General features: G+C 39.8%; 2 protein-coding genes across 4 annotated transcripts; both read left to right on the top strand.

Annotated features, from left to right (window-relative positions):
- The first annotated feature begins 642 nt into the window (after nucleotides 1–642).
- LOC101163471 (carboxypeptidase A1) lies at nucleotides 643–6839 on the top strand. Of its 3 annotated transcripts, none has more exons than XM_011472881.4 (12): nucleotides 643–771; nucleotides 1338–1427; nucleotides 2223–2304; nucleotides 2444–2578; nucleotides 2675–2779; nucleotides 2872–2973; nucleotides 4153–4254; nucleotides 4340–4450; nucleotides 4742–4832; nucleotides 4968–5167; nucleotides 5260–5344; nucleotides 6499–6839. In XM_011472881.4, the coding sequence occupies exons 2-12, from the start codon at nucleotides 1363–1365 to the stop codon at nucleotides 6684–6686; spliced, it is 1266 nt and encodes a 421-aa protein (XP_011471183.1). In that variant the 5' UTR covers nucleotides 643–771; nucleotides 1338–1362; the 3' UTR covers nucleotides 6687–6839. The 3 variants fall into 3 exon arrangements, with proteins under 3 accessions (XP_011471183.1, XP_004086280.1, XP_020557179.1); XM_004086232.5 differs by having other exon boundaries at nucleotides 669–865; XM_020701520.3 differs by lacking the exon at nucleotides 1338–1427 and having other exon boundaries at nucleotides 670–865.
- Nucleotides 6840–8460: 1621 nt separating this feature from the next.
- Nucleotides 8461–13602, top strand: LOC101163721 (carboxypeptidase A1). The gene is made up of 11 exons (XM_004086233.5): nucleotides 8461–8636; nucleotides 9848–9929; nucleotides 10090–10224; nucleotides 10739–10843; nucleotides 10969–11070; nucleotides 11789–11890; nucleotides 11994–12104; nucleotides 12270–12360; nucleotides 12709–12908; nucleotides 13000–13084; nucleotides 13331–13602. The coding sequence occupies exons 1-11, from the start codon at nucleotides 8572–8574 to the stop codon at nucleotides 13516–13518; spliced, it is 1266 nt and encodes a 421-aa protein (XP_004086281.1). The 5' UTR covers nucleotides 8461–8571; the 3' UTR covers nucleotides 13519–13602.
- The last annotated feature ends 1888 nt before the right edge of the window (nucleotides 13603–15490 follow it).

The following is a 15490-nucleotide window of genomic DNA, read 5'->3' as shown; positions in this document are numbered from 1 at the left end:
CAAAGCTAAATTGAGGTTTGACAGGAGTCAATAACAGGCATAAGTTCATCAGAGGACAGACAGACAGAGTAGTCAGGATCCAGGCGAGTTAATCCAGGCCAGGCAAACTTTGGCTGCATTTACACTGCAGGTCTTGATGCCCATTTCCGATTTTCTGACTATATCTGATTTTTTTGACGACCCGCTTACATCCTCTTTTAAAAGTGACCCGTATCCGATTTTTGCATTTACATTATACAATGTTGAAACTACCAAACGTAGACGTTTTGAGGACTACGTAGCAGCATTTCCGCCTTCCGCGGACCTCTTTCGGACTTTTGGACAAATAATAAAATCATAAAAGGAAAACTATGATTCAGTTTGAAAATGCAACATATAGTTTACTAAGCACATTTGCAAAGGTCTTGGTTTTTCCATATGTATGTGTACTTTTATCCTACTTTTTAAAAATAATTTGTATGAAGATCTTTTAAAGACATTGGGTGTTTTTTCACTTTCCATTTCTATAAGATGTTAATGCTTTTCTTCATTCTTTGACTTTCTGATGCAAGAGCTTTACAGGCCTACCACCTGTTTCAAAAGAATTTCAAAAAAAGGAAGTCGATTTTCGCAAGCTGCTATTTCACTCTGACTTCAACAGAATTCAAACCTATTTTTTTCATTTGGATCAGAAGGAGTGAAGTCTACGATGAGAAAGGTAGCAGTTTGCGGGACGTAGAGGCAGAGCCAGGACCGTGTCTGTTTTTCCAAAGGAGCGTGGGAATTCTGCAGGTGTATTCCACACTTTGTTTTTACCTCGTCAGCCTGTTTAGCTTAAGACATACTTGAAGATGCAAAGATCAGAGGTTGGAGAGAGCCTGTGTTAGTAAGTAAAACATGACGTGTTCTGAACTTATGAGAAATGATGACATGCCCAAATATTGTAAAATTGTGTTAGTGGTGGCATGTAAAGGCTTCAAAATGAATAACATCTTCTACAGACTTTTAAAAATGTTTAGTGACCATAACCCATAAATGCCCCATTGGATTAGCCCATAAGCCAGACACACGGAAACAAAAAACAACAGTTTAAAAAAAAAAAAGTCCTACTTTTTCTGGCAAATCTTTCAGTGTTGTGGCAGTAAATTAAAAAAACTTGTGTCTCTGCATGTGATGTTAAGTCAAAGATGGAAATGAAGGAATGAGGAACTCATGCAAAATATGGGTTTTAAAATACTTTAGTCTTTTTTTTAAACACGTGTTTTTTTTAATTAAAAAAATCAGACTAAATCATCAACATTGTCCAATTATCTTCATTTAAATCAAGATAAACTGAATTTCTGTATATCAAACAACAGAGTGAAGCATCACACTCAGACGTAAATGATGAGGCTGCTTATGTTTGCGGCGCTGCTTGTGACGGTACACTGCAAGGAACTATTTAAGGGGTAAGTGGGAGTGAAAAATACTCCATCCTGCGTGACCTCTGTGTCGTGACCTTCATCCGCAGCACTCTGCAAAAGCTAAGGAGCAAAAGTACATGGAAATCTTTTAGAAAATTGACTTTGCAATGCTATTTTCTGTTTTTTTGCCCATTCATGAAGTAATGAAACAGAAAAGAAAGAATTTGTCTGATGTTTTTTACTACTTGACCTTAAGTTTGGAACAGTTGGGTTATGTGGTTCATGTTTAAATGTAAATGTGCTGAAATTGTCTTTATACATAACTCACTTGCTTAAGTTGCAGCAAAAAGCTTTATTTGTCTTTGCTCCGATCAACGCCAGATAATTTACATTGATAGGAAAACATGTGACTGTCCAGACTAAACTCCATCAAACCCCTGACCCAGAACAGGAATGGAAGAAGGCATGTCTGCACCACAGTCTTGTCTGTTCATCAAGTGATGTGGCAAAAAAAAAAAAACACACAAGCCTTAAAGAAAAGGAACCAGAATTGTGCACGTTCTTGCGTTCTCGTACACGCTTTAATCTGGTGGAAGTAAATACAAAACTAAAATTGTTTTTCCTTTATTTCGAAATATACCATTGTCTTAGCTTACAGCAATGGTACAAATTTAAGCATCCAAAATAACTTTACATAACGATGAAATATTAGTCTGACAAATTATTCTCTGTTCCTTCTTTTTTAACCAGTTCTTTTCCTGCCAATACAAATGTGTTTAACAGCTAAATTTGAAGTTCTTCCTTTTATAGTTCAGTGCTCTTGAAATGCTCTCGTTGCAGGCATCAGGTGCTCCAGATCATTCCAAAGAATGACGCTCAACTGGCTTTTCTCAAAGACCTGGAGGACGTATTAGAATTTGAGGTTGCTACTTACTGTCTAATTCGGATCTAAATCTATTTTTCTGGATAATACGTGAAATAACGAAATCAGTAATAGCCTGTGGCTTTTAATGTCAGTGCTTTCCTTTTTCAAATAAAGAGACGTCTTCCATATTTTACAGCTGGACTTCTGGAAGGGAGTGACGGCTGTGTCATGTCCTGTGCATGTCAGAGCACCTTTCCAATTCCTGCAGCTTCTCAAACGTATGCTGAAGAGAAAGGACATCAGTTATGTCACCATGATTGATGACTTGCAGGTATAGGAATAGACTACAGCAAGCATAAATAATACCTTTTGTTTTCTGTCCCTGGCAATCTTCACACAGAATTGAATCATATCATTTCAACTCTAGGCAGTACTGGATGAGGAGCAGAAAGAAATTGAGTTGTTTGCTCGTTCCCTAAAACCTAAGAACACAGACAGTTTCAACTACTCCAGGTACCACAAACTCAGTGAGGTAAGGGAACTCATTTTGGTTGGCTAACAGGCAAATTAAAGGACAACCAGAGCTACTGAACATGTACTCATCATAAAACTTTTCCTATGCAGATCTACAGTTTCCAGGACATGTTGGTGGCTGAGAACCCCAACCTGGTCAGCAAAATAGTGATAGGTCAAAGCTATGAAGCCCGCCCTCTCAGTGTACTTAAGGTAAAATAAAATAAAAAGAACAAACACCAAACAGTGACAAACAAATGTACTTTTGAAGGTTTATTTGTATTCTATGTCTATTTTCATTCCTTCAGACAACCATTGTCTGTTGACACAACCATACCTCAACCTGAGACATTGCCTGTCTCTGTGTCGGCCTTTATGCAAAACTCTAGTTGATTTTTTTCTGTGTTTGACAGAAAATTTAGTACCCATTTCGGTCATGTACCTTTTTTTTTTAATTGACTTTCACTATTAGCCACCCCCCAGAATTACCTAGAAATTTAAGTTGAAGTTCAGTCTCATTGGCATGGTCTTATGAAATGACTTGTAACTTCCACCTAAAGGCCCGTTCACACCGGGACGAATTTCGCCGACGTTTAACGCTTCGTGACTTAACAAAGGGCACCAATGAGAGTGTGCACACCGACGCGAAAAAACGCCACGCGTCAAAGCGTCAAAAAAAAAAAACACCTCGGGTTCGTTTTTTTTTTTTGACGCGTTGCGTCGAAATCTATTCGACCAATGAGAATGGCGCTTTTGCACATGTGTCTGGAGCTTCTGAAGTTACAGTAAAACACAACTTGGGGGCGCTCAAACACAAAACTGCCTTGCTGAGCACACATACCAGCGAAGAAGATAGACGCCAAGTAGCGTCTACACTGCCACGAAGAAATAATGACGGACATTCTAAAATATCCCCTTACCAAGTACCAGTTGGAGCAACTGGTGCTTGAAATATTCATGTTTTCTTTGTATGATTCTGACAAGCGCGTAAATACTTGCTCTCTTCTTCTGAGTGAAAAGCGACTTTAAGAAGCGTAAAGTTGCGCAGCGCCACCTTGTGTACAGGAGTATTTCTGTTTACATTAAGCGCCATCTAATGTCAGGGAATGAAATTGCATGTTCGCTCGGCTCATCGTCAGCGAAAATCGCCTGGGTGTGAACACAAAAAACGTGGCGAAAAACGCTGGCGAATAACGCCTGGCGAATATTCGTCCCGGTGTGTACGGGCCTTTAGGCTTGTGGGCATCTTTCAGTTGTTTACATTTACATCTAGGACATCAATGTCAAACCTAACACACAAGATGTCCTTGCTCTGCTTTGTTGTGCTTCCTTCATTGGCTTCACTGATGCACCCCTGTATTTCATTGAACTCTGTCTAATTCTGTGTTTCAGTTCAGCACTGGAGGAACCAATCGTCGTGCAATCTGGATCGACACAGGAATCCATGCCAGGGAGTGGATCACACAGGCAAGCGGCATCTGGTTTGCAAAGAAGGTGCTTTAATTCACCATGTCTCCATTCTGTTGTTTCTTCTGACTGTTCTCCATCTGTTCCACGCTGAACTGTGCTTGTGTCTCAGATTGTGACTGATTATGGACGTGATCCCATTCTCACTGACATCCTCAACGGCATGGATATACTCTTGGAAATCGTGACCAACCCTGATGGATATGAATATACACACAGCACTGTGAGCCAATAATCAGTTATACCAGGATGACAAAGAATCCTGTCTAAATGAATGAAAATGTTGGCTTTTCTTGAATTTTGACTGTTCTTGTTTCGTTTTGTGATGTGAGCAGGTTCCTGAAGATAGATGTACTGTAACAAATTAATACAATCTAGGGTTCTTTTCCTTTAAAATCAAGACCACTTGAGGTTTTATTGAGACTGTATCTAAGATGATTTATCAAAAACACAATTGCAAAATTTCTATAAAGCTTTGGAATAAAGTTATCTGATGGTGACTTAATGTTACCAGAATCGATTGTGGCGCAAGAGTAGGAAGCCCAACCCCAGATCAAACTGTATTGGGGTTGATCTCAACAGAAACTGGGATTCTGGTTTTGGAGGTAAGGTCTTTTCATTATTGCCTAAAAACATTACATCTCTTTTTTGCAGTTTTGTCTCACTAACGAAGGTGAACATCCAAACAAAAATAGTGGACGTGACTGCGTGTAACTGCAATGAATTTGTGTTTGGTGTAGGACCCGGCGCCAGCAGCAATCCCTGCTCAGAGACTTATCATGGACCCAGAGCTCACTCTGAGTCTGAGGTCAAGTCCATCGTAGACTTTGTGAAGACACATGGTAACATCAAGGCTTTTATCTCCATCCACGCCTATTCTCAGTTGCTCCTGTACCCTTATGGCCACACCAGAAACCCTGCAAAGGACCAGACTGAACTGGTACAAAAGTATTTTTCTGTTGTATCTTTGACTATAAAAGCATTTAGTAATAAAAGTTTGCAAAACAGGATTGTTTTAATCTCTTTCTACAGGACAGTTTGGCTCAAAAGGCTGTCAAAGACCTGGCCTCTTTGTACGGTACTCGCTACAGATATGGGAGCATCATCAGCACCATTTGTAAGTTTCATTTTTAAAGACCATTAAAAAAATCTAAAACATTGAGTTGTAATCACTAAATGTAGGTGTTATCAGATACTGTAAATTCTTTTTTTAATTCAAACATTACTGACATTTAACAACAGAAAAACTCCCGACACACTTGGGCCTGTCTTCAAAAATCAAGATATCTTACTAAAAGTAAGAAAAACACACTTATAACCTCTTCAATACCTGGAAGACTATGAGCAAAAAGGGTTTCTATATCAGGGCTGCATGTTGGTGTAGCAGTTAGCGCTCTCACCTTACAGCAAGAAGGCCCCGGTTCTGCTGGGACCCTTCTGTGTGGACTTTGCATGTTCTCCTTGAGCATGTGTGGATTTTCTCCAGCGAGTCCGGCTTCCTCCTACAGTCCAAAAAACTGCTTCATAGGTTCATCCTAAAAGCTACCTTGTAGTCCCTTAACAGAATTCTCTTAAAATAATGCCATAACTACCAAAACGATGAGACACAGCAACTCATTGAAATGTGATCGGATGAGTTCAGACTCATCAAAACAACTTTTAACGTGATTTAAATCACTTCTCACGGTTTTCCCCACAATCTACATGTCATAAACACTTATCAGCGTGCCTTCTTAGCTGTCTTCTTGCCAGTGCACCCCCTGCAACATGACTCCACCAGACCAAAGCAGCAAGTAAAAAGTGTTGAGCCTGATATTAGTACAGATGTTCAAAATTTGTGAGCAAAATATAAAGTTTGAATTAACTAAAAGTGCAGGACTTCCTTAACTTCTGCCTATAGTTGCTTTTTCTTGCCCTCGTCATTCCTGACCAATGAGTGAAGAGATCTTTAGCCACATGGTTTTGTTTACAGGCTTTTGTCCGGAACAGAGAAGTCTTCTTGACGGCAGTCTGAATCCAAACATTACAAGAGTTAGGACTCAATCCGGACAAAATGAGGTCCGGATGGATTTTCCAGTCTGAATACACTCTAAGAGTAGATTTACTTTGAGGAAAAATACAGTTTTCCAAAGTGGTGTTTGTTGGAAGGTTAATTTCCACGAGTACAAAAAACATCTTCATCGTTTTTTATTTGGATCACTGTCTCAGCCTGAAAACTCTGCCTTCATGTATAAAATTCACCTGAAGAAACACATCCTGTTTTGATCATAGACCAAGCCAGTGGTGGCAGCATTGACTGGGCCTACGACCAAGGCATCAAGTACTCCTACACCTTTGAGCTGAGGGATACCGGTCGCCACGGCTTCCTCCTGCCTTCCAGCCAGATCATTCCTACTTCTGAGGAGACTTGGCTGGCTTTGGAGGCCATCATGGATCGTACTCTCAAAGACCCGTTCTGATGTGTGCATTTGTGAATCCAAATATTAAAATCTTGTGAAAAACGTTGGCGTTTTCTTTAATTGAAATTGTACCATTAAATATTCTTTTTTACTGTGTTCTGTGCTAATTTTTGAGTTAGTTAGAAACATAAATAAATGAATAAATAAAATGTCCATACTGTTGTTTCTCCACATTTTGTTTTCTACTTTGGTTTCGTCAAAGTTTTGGGGCTGACTTGAAGCAGTGATTGTTTGATGTGTTGCTCAAAATTCCAAATAACTACTTAACAGTATTTTTTGAGCCCCAACTGCCCAAAAAATAAAGAATGTTTAAAAATCTTCCAATTTTAGTTAATACTGAATCATTGTGTTTTTAGGAAAGGCAACCAATTTCACTTTGTCTTTATTTGTAAGAAACCTGTAAGCTACTTTGGAAATAAACATCTGCTAAACAAAGTCAACATAAAATTTATCTTAAGCTGGAGCCAACCGGGGCCCGTAGGATGAGCCCCTGCCACCAGGCTTTTACCTGCGAGCCCCCAACCCCCAAGCCTCGCCCCAGAATGGGCCCCAGTAACCCCAAACCGGACAATGCATGTTTTTTTATGCGGCTGCTGTACTGGTCTTTTGTTGTGAAGAGAGAGCAGAAAGCAAAGCTCTCAATTTACCTATCTATCTCAACTATGGTCATGAGATCGGTGTCATGACCAAAAGAATGAGGTTCCAGCTACAAGAGGTTGAAATGAGCTTCCTCCATAGGGTGGCTGGGCGCTCCCTTAGAGATAGGGTGAGAGGCTCGGTCACTTGGAGAGAGATGCTGGCTGGCTGGCTGGATGGATGGATGGATGGATGGATGGATGGATGGATGGATGGATGGATGGATGGATGGATCGATGGATGGATGGATGGATGGATGGATCGATGGATCGATGGATCGATGGATGGATGAATTCCATAATTCTTTGCCAAGCAAAGGTGTCAAATAGTGAAACAATGGAGATGGTTTAAGGAGGAACCACAGAAAGAGAATGAAAGGTCAACCATCAACCCCCTAAATCATAAATGTGAAGTGGCTTTGAATTCATCGTTAGCAAAGACTGGTGGTGCCGCTGGGTTGTGGCTCTGATAAGAATAAAATCCCATAAAATACCAGTTGTAATTCATGTTTTATCTGTAGATGTGCATTAAGTGAGTTCTGTCATCTTGGTCCTGTTGTTGGATTTCCTGCCAAATAGAATTGTCCTTTTCTGCGTTCACCTTCAGCCTTACATTGTATAAAACCCGCTCTGTTAAGGAAAAATTCAGCAGGACACAAGCATGCTGACTGAGCTCACGGCCTTCCACTCTGTGTGAAGCCTGCAGATGTTCTCCACACCACCATGCCTTCTCTCTTCTACCTTTGGTTTATGTAACTCAAGCTCAAAAACTGCAGCCAAAGGCTAAACTGGTGAGAAGCACTTTTAGAGAATGGGATCCATTACTGCTTTTACATTATTTAAACTTCTTTTAATTTATTCATTTATGTAAACAATAGTTTTTTTTTAAGCACAATATCTTATCATTTAACTTGTATTAATAGCAACACAATTTTATAAGGGATCACAGCACAGCCAAAGGCGCTCAGGAATAAATTTGATAAGCTGATAACATTCATGTCCAAACGGAGGAATAAAAGGAATCCTTAACTTGAGGTGAACTGTGTATTTTTGGTCCAGTGTGTTTTTTTAATGCTGGGTCACGAAGCGAGGCAGTTTTTGTGTGGTTTTACCAGCCTGATGTGGGAAGAGCAGCAGCTGCAGACAGACCTATATCACCCTGACCAAGGTTAGGACTGATCCAGGTGCTGTTCCACGCTCAGCTATAAAAGCTTGTGGTGTTTTCAGCCTGGTGCACTCTACTGGTCAACATGAGGGGGATCCTGGCATTCACCCTGCTGTTTGTAGCTGTTCTAAGCAAGGAGACTTTTGTGGGGTGAGTTCTTCTCTTAATATCTTTCTTTGCCTTTTCTTAGATAGATTTTTTTTTATAGTTTCTCTCAAGGGAGGATAAAGGTATCCTCATCCTCTATAAAATATTTGCAGCTGCTTAAAAACTTTATTTGTACACTACATTTCATGTAGAAACTATTAAAATGTGATCTAGATTTTCCCAAAACCTATAACTGTCAAAGTGGAAGCTAAAAAAATCTATGAAAACTTCAGCCTCATCTGACTTTTAATCAATAAATACATAAAGAAGTCACTAAAACTGGTATTTTCTATGGCAGCAGTTGTGTCAATAAATCCACATTTGGGGTTAAGACCCCTGGTTTTTGTCTGTAAATGCAGATTTCTTTTATTTTGAAGTCAAAGACTCTTCTTCTGTCTCCATTTCTGCTAAAATAAAATGTCCAAACATTTTTTTTGGTAACTTTGCTACTTTGGGGGTTTCAATTTAGCGATCGGTGCATCCGCTTTAAGAAAGTACCAGATGGATTTTTCAGTGGTTATTTAAGTTATTTTAACTAATTTTAAATTATAAAGCGACCAATCAGATGCTTCAAAGCATTTGATTCACTTTGCTTTCAAATGGTGGGGGAGTGGACTTCCAACAAGCTCACCCCTTATTGGCCATAGTGGTTCCCATAGAAATGTTCACTTAGACGGACTCAGACCAATCACTGCTTTATGACATCATCTGGCTCCAACATGAAAACATCCATATCATGAAAAATATGGTGACTAAATTGACATAATTTCTTGAAAGAAGCCATGAAAGAAGCCATCTCTGTGGATGATGTCACACTCACTCCATCCAGTTTTCTTCTATAGTCAATGGTCACCAGGATTTAAAGAAAACATGGAGATCCAGGAAAAAAACAACAAGCCTTTTCAAAGCATACTTTTTAAAACCGTGTTTGTGTGTTTCAGGATAAGTGTTGTTTATTATAAAACAACCCTGAAAGTCATTAATAAATCTATTCAGCCCCAATCCAACTGCCCACTTTTTTTTTTTTTTTTGCTAGTCCACACGCCAAACCGATTTTTGCTTCAACAGCACATGAGAAGTAAAACCATCAGTAAACTACCAAACCCAGAAATGTCTGGCAGTTTTTAACTGAATATCTGAAGTAAAGTTGGTGGATTGGCCACATTGATAACTTTCATATTTAAATGCAGTAAATCAGTGTTTTCTCTTTCTAGGCATCAAGTCCTTCGAATAGTTCCAAAGGATGAAGTCCAACGATCTCAGCTCAAAAATCTGGAGGAAATGATGGAGTCTGAGGTCACTTAGCATCTATTCATGTTCACTTGGGCATAAAAGTGTGGACTGACATATGTAAATGGAAAGTCTTATTGAAATGCAAGTGTTGGATGGGTAATTGTTGTTGCTCCTACAAAAGGAGAAGAGGCTTTATGTTCCTTGTTGCATGTGTTTTCTGTAGCTGGACTTCTGGAGAGAAGTCACTCGAGTGTCCACTCCTGTGGATGTCAGAGTTCCCTCCCACGCCTTGCAGTTTGTCAAAGACTTTTTGGGGAACCAGAATATTGAGTACTCCGTCATGATTCAAGATTTGCAGGTACAGTTATTGTGAAACTATCAGACATGTTTGCCATATCCCACTTCTGACACCTATGGTATGAGTGACCCAAGCAGGTGCAAAAAGAAATCAGGCAAACCAAAGAAAACCGCCAACCTTCAACTGCTGTTTCTGGACAAATTCATTGTTTGGTCACATAGGAATGAGGGAAAACTTTTTTGATTGAGGGGAAAATTTTTTCAAAACCTTATATAGACAGGAACACTCCCTTTAAGCTTTCCTGCAGCCATTCAGAACTGAACATTAAAAAGAGAGCACCTGCAAATGATGACGAGAAATCAGATCCTCTGAAACAAGTCAGGAAATACAAAGATGTGAAGCGAAAGAATAAAACTTTACAACAAGATAACAATTATTGTAAATGGAAACATTGAAACTCGAAAAGGAAGGAACAAAACAAATGCAAACATTTAGCATTCTCCTCACAGAAATCTATTTTCTAAACAACAATGTCAAACCATTTCTGCATATGAACATTGGCATTGTCCTTCAGGCATTGCTGGATGAGGAGCAGGAGGAAATGGATGCTGCAGCTTTTTCTGGAAGTCCCAGGAACACTGACAGCTTCGACTATGAAAATTACCACACCCTCAATGAGGTCAGTGCACCTTTATACCGGCAGACAACAGAAAGTTCATCCTCAAAATGAACCATCGCTCAAAAATGACATGTTTTTACTGCGTAAATGTGCGTTTAAATGTTGGGCTTGTGTCTGTGATTCAGCTTTACAGTTTCCAAGACATGCTGGTGGCTGAGAACCCCAACCTGGTCAGCAAGTTGGTGATTGGTAACAGCTACGAGGGCCGTCCCCTGAATGTGCTCAAGGTAAGTCAAATTATTTAAGATCCAGAAAATAAATACTTTACCCTAAAAATGATTAAAAAAGAATATCACAACTAATCTTTAAAAATGGGTGATGTAATGTGTTCCGCTTCAGAGAAAACTAATGAAACACAAAACAGGCCATATTAGAGTGGGCCAATCTACCTGAAATGATAGTCTAAACCCCTGGAGAAGATGCACATGCATGTGTGTGTGGGTTTCTGATGTGTTTATTGGGTAAATTAATCATTTTTTAGAAGTCATCCATCCTGCTGCAAAATGGAGTGCATATGTGCATGAATCCAGACAGAGACCTGATTACTGATGCTTTTATGCTTTTTATAATAAATTAATCTGATCTCTAAACATCCTCCGTGTCTTCAATGCAATGTAATGAGACACAGACAGAAATGTGAAGGTATCTGCTGGAAATCCAAATATTGCACAAATCTGTATTCATGAATGTCTCATGACGTGAAGAATTATTTCGTTCCCACAAATTAATTAATGCGTGGGAATGGAATATTATTTTGTGGGAACAAGATATTATTTCGTTCGCACAGCTTAATTATTTCATGGGAAAAAGATATTAATTTGTGGAAACAAGATATTAATTTGTGGGAACGAGATATTTATTTTACCCATATCAGGTCACGGGCTTTGTGATCGAAGGATCAAAGTAGATCCACAGTTTTATGAAAGCTCACTTTCCTTATCTTAGTTCAGCACTGGGGGAACCAACCGCCCTGCCATCTGGATCGACACTGGAATTCACTCTAGGGAATGGGTCACTCAGGCCAGTGGCACCTGGTTTGCAAAGAAGGTACTTTGATTTTTGTCTATTTGTATTTTCCATAGAACCATAGAATTTCCATAGAATGAGCATTAACAGGTTGTCTAAAGATGTCCTTTGGATATGATAATAGATTGTGAAAGATTATGGAAGCGACCCTGCTCTCACCGACATCCTTAACAACATGGACATCTTCCTGGAGACGGTGACCAACCCTGATGGATACGATTATACTCAAAACTCTGTGAGTCACATTTCAGTCAGTCTGATACATTTTTGGGTTTCAACAAAACATCTATGTTTCATGTCCCCTTTAAGCAGATTGTAGATCTGTTTTAAGAACAGAGACTTCTAAAGACTTACAGTATCTCTCCTTCTCTGAACACTAACACTGAGTTGATGTTCCCAGAACCGGATGTGGCGTAAGACCAGAAAGCCCAACCCTGGATCCTCCTGTGTTGGAGTTGATCCCAACAGAAACTGGGATTCCGGCTTCGGAGGTGATACATTTATTGCAAAAAGTTATTGAGAACAAATACCAACTGGAAATATGTAACTGTCAATCAAATCCCGAACTAACCTACGTATTCATGTCCATCCATTAAACAAGCAGGGGTCTAAAAAAGTCATTACTAGCCTGTGTACCGTGTACACAGGCCATGTACCACTCAGAATGGCTTTAACATCAGAAAACACAACCAGAATGAAACCATTTCAGTATAAAGTGCTCTGGATTGAAAAAAATAATCCTGTTGAGTCTGCTTTGTAGTATGGAAAATCTGATAGTTAAAACGTCTCTGTCTCATCATTGGAATTTCTTTCTCTGCATTTGTTATGCTTTGTTGTAGAGCCTGGTGCCAGCAGCAGCCCCTGCTCAGAGACTTATCGTGGACCCAGTGCTCACTCTGAGTCTGAGGTCAAGGCGATTGTCGACTTTGTGGTCGCCCATAAAAACATCAAGGCCTTCATCACCATCCATTCCTACTCTCAGATGCTTTTGTATCCTTTTGGCTACACCTCCGCCCCTTCTAAGGATGAGGCTGAGCTGGTACGAAAGAGCCGAGTCATTTATTTATTCACGGTCTACAAAGACAGAACAAAAAAGCTTGCTGGTAAACTCACATTTATCCCTCTTACAGCACAGTCTGGCTCAAAAAGCCATCACTGACCTGGCTTCCTTGTATGGAACGCGCTACACATATGGCAGCATTATCGACACAATCTGTAAGTAACAGAAGCAGAAACAGTTGGAATGTATTTAGTTGGAAACTTAAGTGGTGGTTTAGAAATCCCCGATATTAATTGGTTATTTATGGTATTGTTATTGATGATACTGGCAATTTCTCATTTTGAAGCAGCTTGTAGAGTAAAATGTAACCACAATAGTTAAAAAAAGGCTTTTTGTTTACAAGAATGTTAAATGCTTTTTATGAACTTTTCTGGCATCATTGTCTCTATTTTCCTTTCTAGACCAGGCAAGTGGAAATACTGTTGACTGGACCTATGAGCAGGGCATCAAGTACTCATACACCTTTGAGCTGAGAGACACCGGCTTCTACGGTTTCCTGCTGCCTGCTAAGCAGATTGTTCCCACCGCAGAGGAGACTTGGCTGGCTCTGATGGCAATCATGAGTCACACCTTCAAGAACCCGTACTAACGCCAGAACTCCCTCTGAGACCCACAGCTCTCACCAGTGTAGTGGTGGAATCTGGATAAATAAAAACTGAATCTTGACCAACAACGTTTTAATCTCTAGAATTGAACTGAAATCGTGTTTTAAATGGAAAAGCTCAAATATTAACATTGAAAAGTTCAAAAAGTTGCATTAAGCTTAGTACCTTAAAAGGAATGCAGTATTATGGAGCTTAGACACTACGAAAATGTGTTTATACTTTGAAATACAGCAACATCTGTACAGCCCTGTGTTGGTATTTGAACAGGTTAAAGAGTTGCAGCCAGAATGACATAAATGACAAGAAAAGGTCAAATGCACAAGACATATAAAGTGAAAGTTTTGTTTAGTCCACCTGTAAATCTACACATTTATTAATCTGAAACAAAAACAAACTTGACATATGATACATGTGGTATTTAAGTTATAATAAAACAAAACAGCTAATTAAAAATGAAGATAAGACTTCTGTATTGAAACCAGACGTAGTATAACTTTCTGAATGATGCAAAGTTGGACTTTGAAAATGCCAGCTACTGGAAATTGGTCTCGTGTGATTGGTCCTCTTTCTTAAACGCTGTCCTTCTCCTGCCAGGCTTCTGCTGTTGGCTTGAACTGCAATTTTTCTAACATGAAACAAGAGGAACACTAAAAACTTATCATTCTAAAATACAGCTTGGCTTTTATTCTGAATTGTTTGTGCATAAAATAAAAACACACAAATGGAATGTGGAAAAATAAATTTCCCTCAGCAAGATTCAATGACTACAATACCGTTAACGAATACCAAACGTTATCAGTCTGAATATAGTTTTTAGCTAAAACCCTGAAAATAGTGAGGCAGTGACATTTGATCCAGGAATATGAGCCTCTAGACTACAGGTTCTTAGAAAACAATGAAATGGAAAAAGTTTTGAAAGCAAATTATTCCAGTTAACCCTTGTGCTGTCTTAGATGACCCCCCCCCCCTTCCATTGAGGTGTTTCTCCCTACCATGACAAAGGTGGATAAAGGTGGAAAGATTTCATGTAATCCATGGACACCAGTGAAGATCACAAATCATTGAAGAAAAAAGGTTCAGAGCACTGTCTAGTGGGTCTAGATGACCCAACTCCCAATGTCACAGTGCCTAGGATAGCACAAGGGTTACCAGCTTGAATAGTTTGAGCTCCATCTGTTTTGCAGCAATGCCAGCAGGGGGATACATTTCCAGCTCGACTTGTCCCACCTTGGTCACAATTGCCCTTATGGGTGGATACGGGGAATGATGGCCAAAGCTGTACAAGAAATGTTAACACTGTAGACCAAACCTTCGTCCACATTTTCCATGGGCATGCTGCACACACAACACAAAAAGATAAGTAAGGGTGAAGTAGGTCAGACACAGGCATGTCGGACAGATTTTTCAGCTTTTAAACCCCCCCTCAAATCAGGCACACTACACAAGGAGCCTGTTAGGACTGTTCAAGTGCCTCTGGGCGCTTTCATTTTACCTGCACATCTCGTGCGTGTGACATTTGCCAACGTTCAGTCAGGAGCCAGTGCATGCACCTTAGCACCGTACTAACTAGTGTGGCGTAAGGGGACTCCATCACCCGTATGTCAGAACTTGCATTATACTTCCAAATACTTCACAATGGCATCTTCCATTTTCATGACGCCCCTTGAGGTGGCCTTACAAGCCTCAAGAACACTGAAAGACACACCTGAACTCCCCTTTAGATGTAACCGCACCTGTCTACGACCCGTGGACGGGACAATCCAAAAACCTACAGCACCGTATGCAACCGTAGAGGTGCATGTGACCAACGCTCACCAACACCATTACCTGTGCCTTTTATTTTTAATTTTTAAAAAGAGGATCATTGACATAAATGCTGTTTTTTTCTAGCCTCATTAAATCCAGATTTCTTAAAGCCCCCCCCAAAAAAAAATCAATAGAAAATAGGAAACAAAC

The sequence above is a fragment of the Oryzias latipes genome, chromosome 6, assembly GCF_053564925.1.
Source record: "Oryzias latipes strain Hd-rR chromosome 6, Olatipes_Hd-rR_3.1".
NCBI classification, from domain to species: domain Eukaryota; kingdom Metazoa; phylum Chordata; class Actinopteri; order Beloniformes; family Adrianichthyidae; genus Oryzias; species Oryzias latipes.
The sequence above is the reverse complement of the archived record's forward strand: the minus strand, read 5'-3'. Positions and strand labels throughout refer to the sequence as shown.

Coding starts and splice junctions, on each gene's coding strand:
- LOC101163471 (XM_011472881.4), top strand. CDS start 1,363: ATGATGAGGCTGCTTATGTTTGCGGCGCTGCTTGTGACGGTACACTGC. Junction 1,428..2,222: donor TGCAAGGAACTATTTAAGGG/GTAAGTGGGAGT, acceptor CTCTCGTTGCAG/GCATCAGGTGCTCCAGATCA. Junction 4,255..4,339: donor GCATCTGGTTTGCAAAGAAG/GTGCTTTAATTC, acceptor CTTGTGTCTCAG/ATTGTGACTGATTATGGACG.
- LOC101163721 (XM_004086233.5), top strand. CDS start 8,572: ATGAGGGGGATCCTGGCATTCACCCTGCTGTTTGTAGCTGTTCTAAGC. Junction 9,930..10,089: donor AGGAAATGATGGAGTCTGAG/GTCACTTAGCAT, acceptor TGTTTTCTGTAG/CTGGACTTCTGGAGAGAAGT. Junction 10,844..10,968: donor ATTACCACACCCTCAATGAG/GTCAGTGCACCT, acceptor TCTGTGATTCAG/CTTTACAGTTTCCAAGACAT.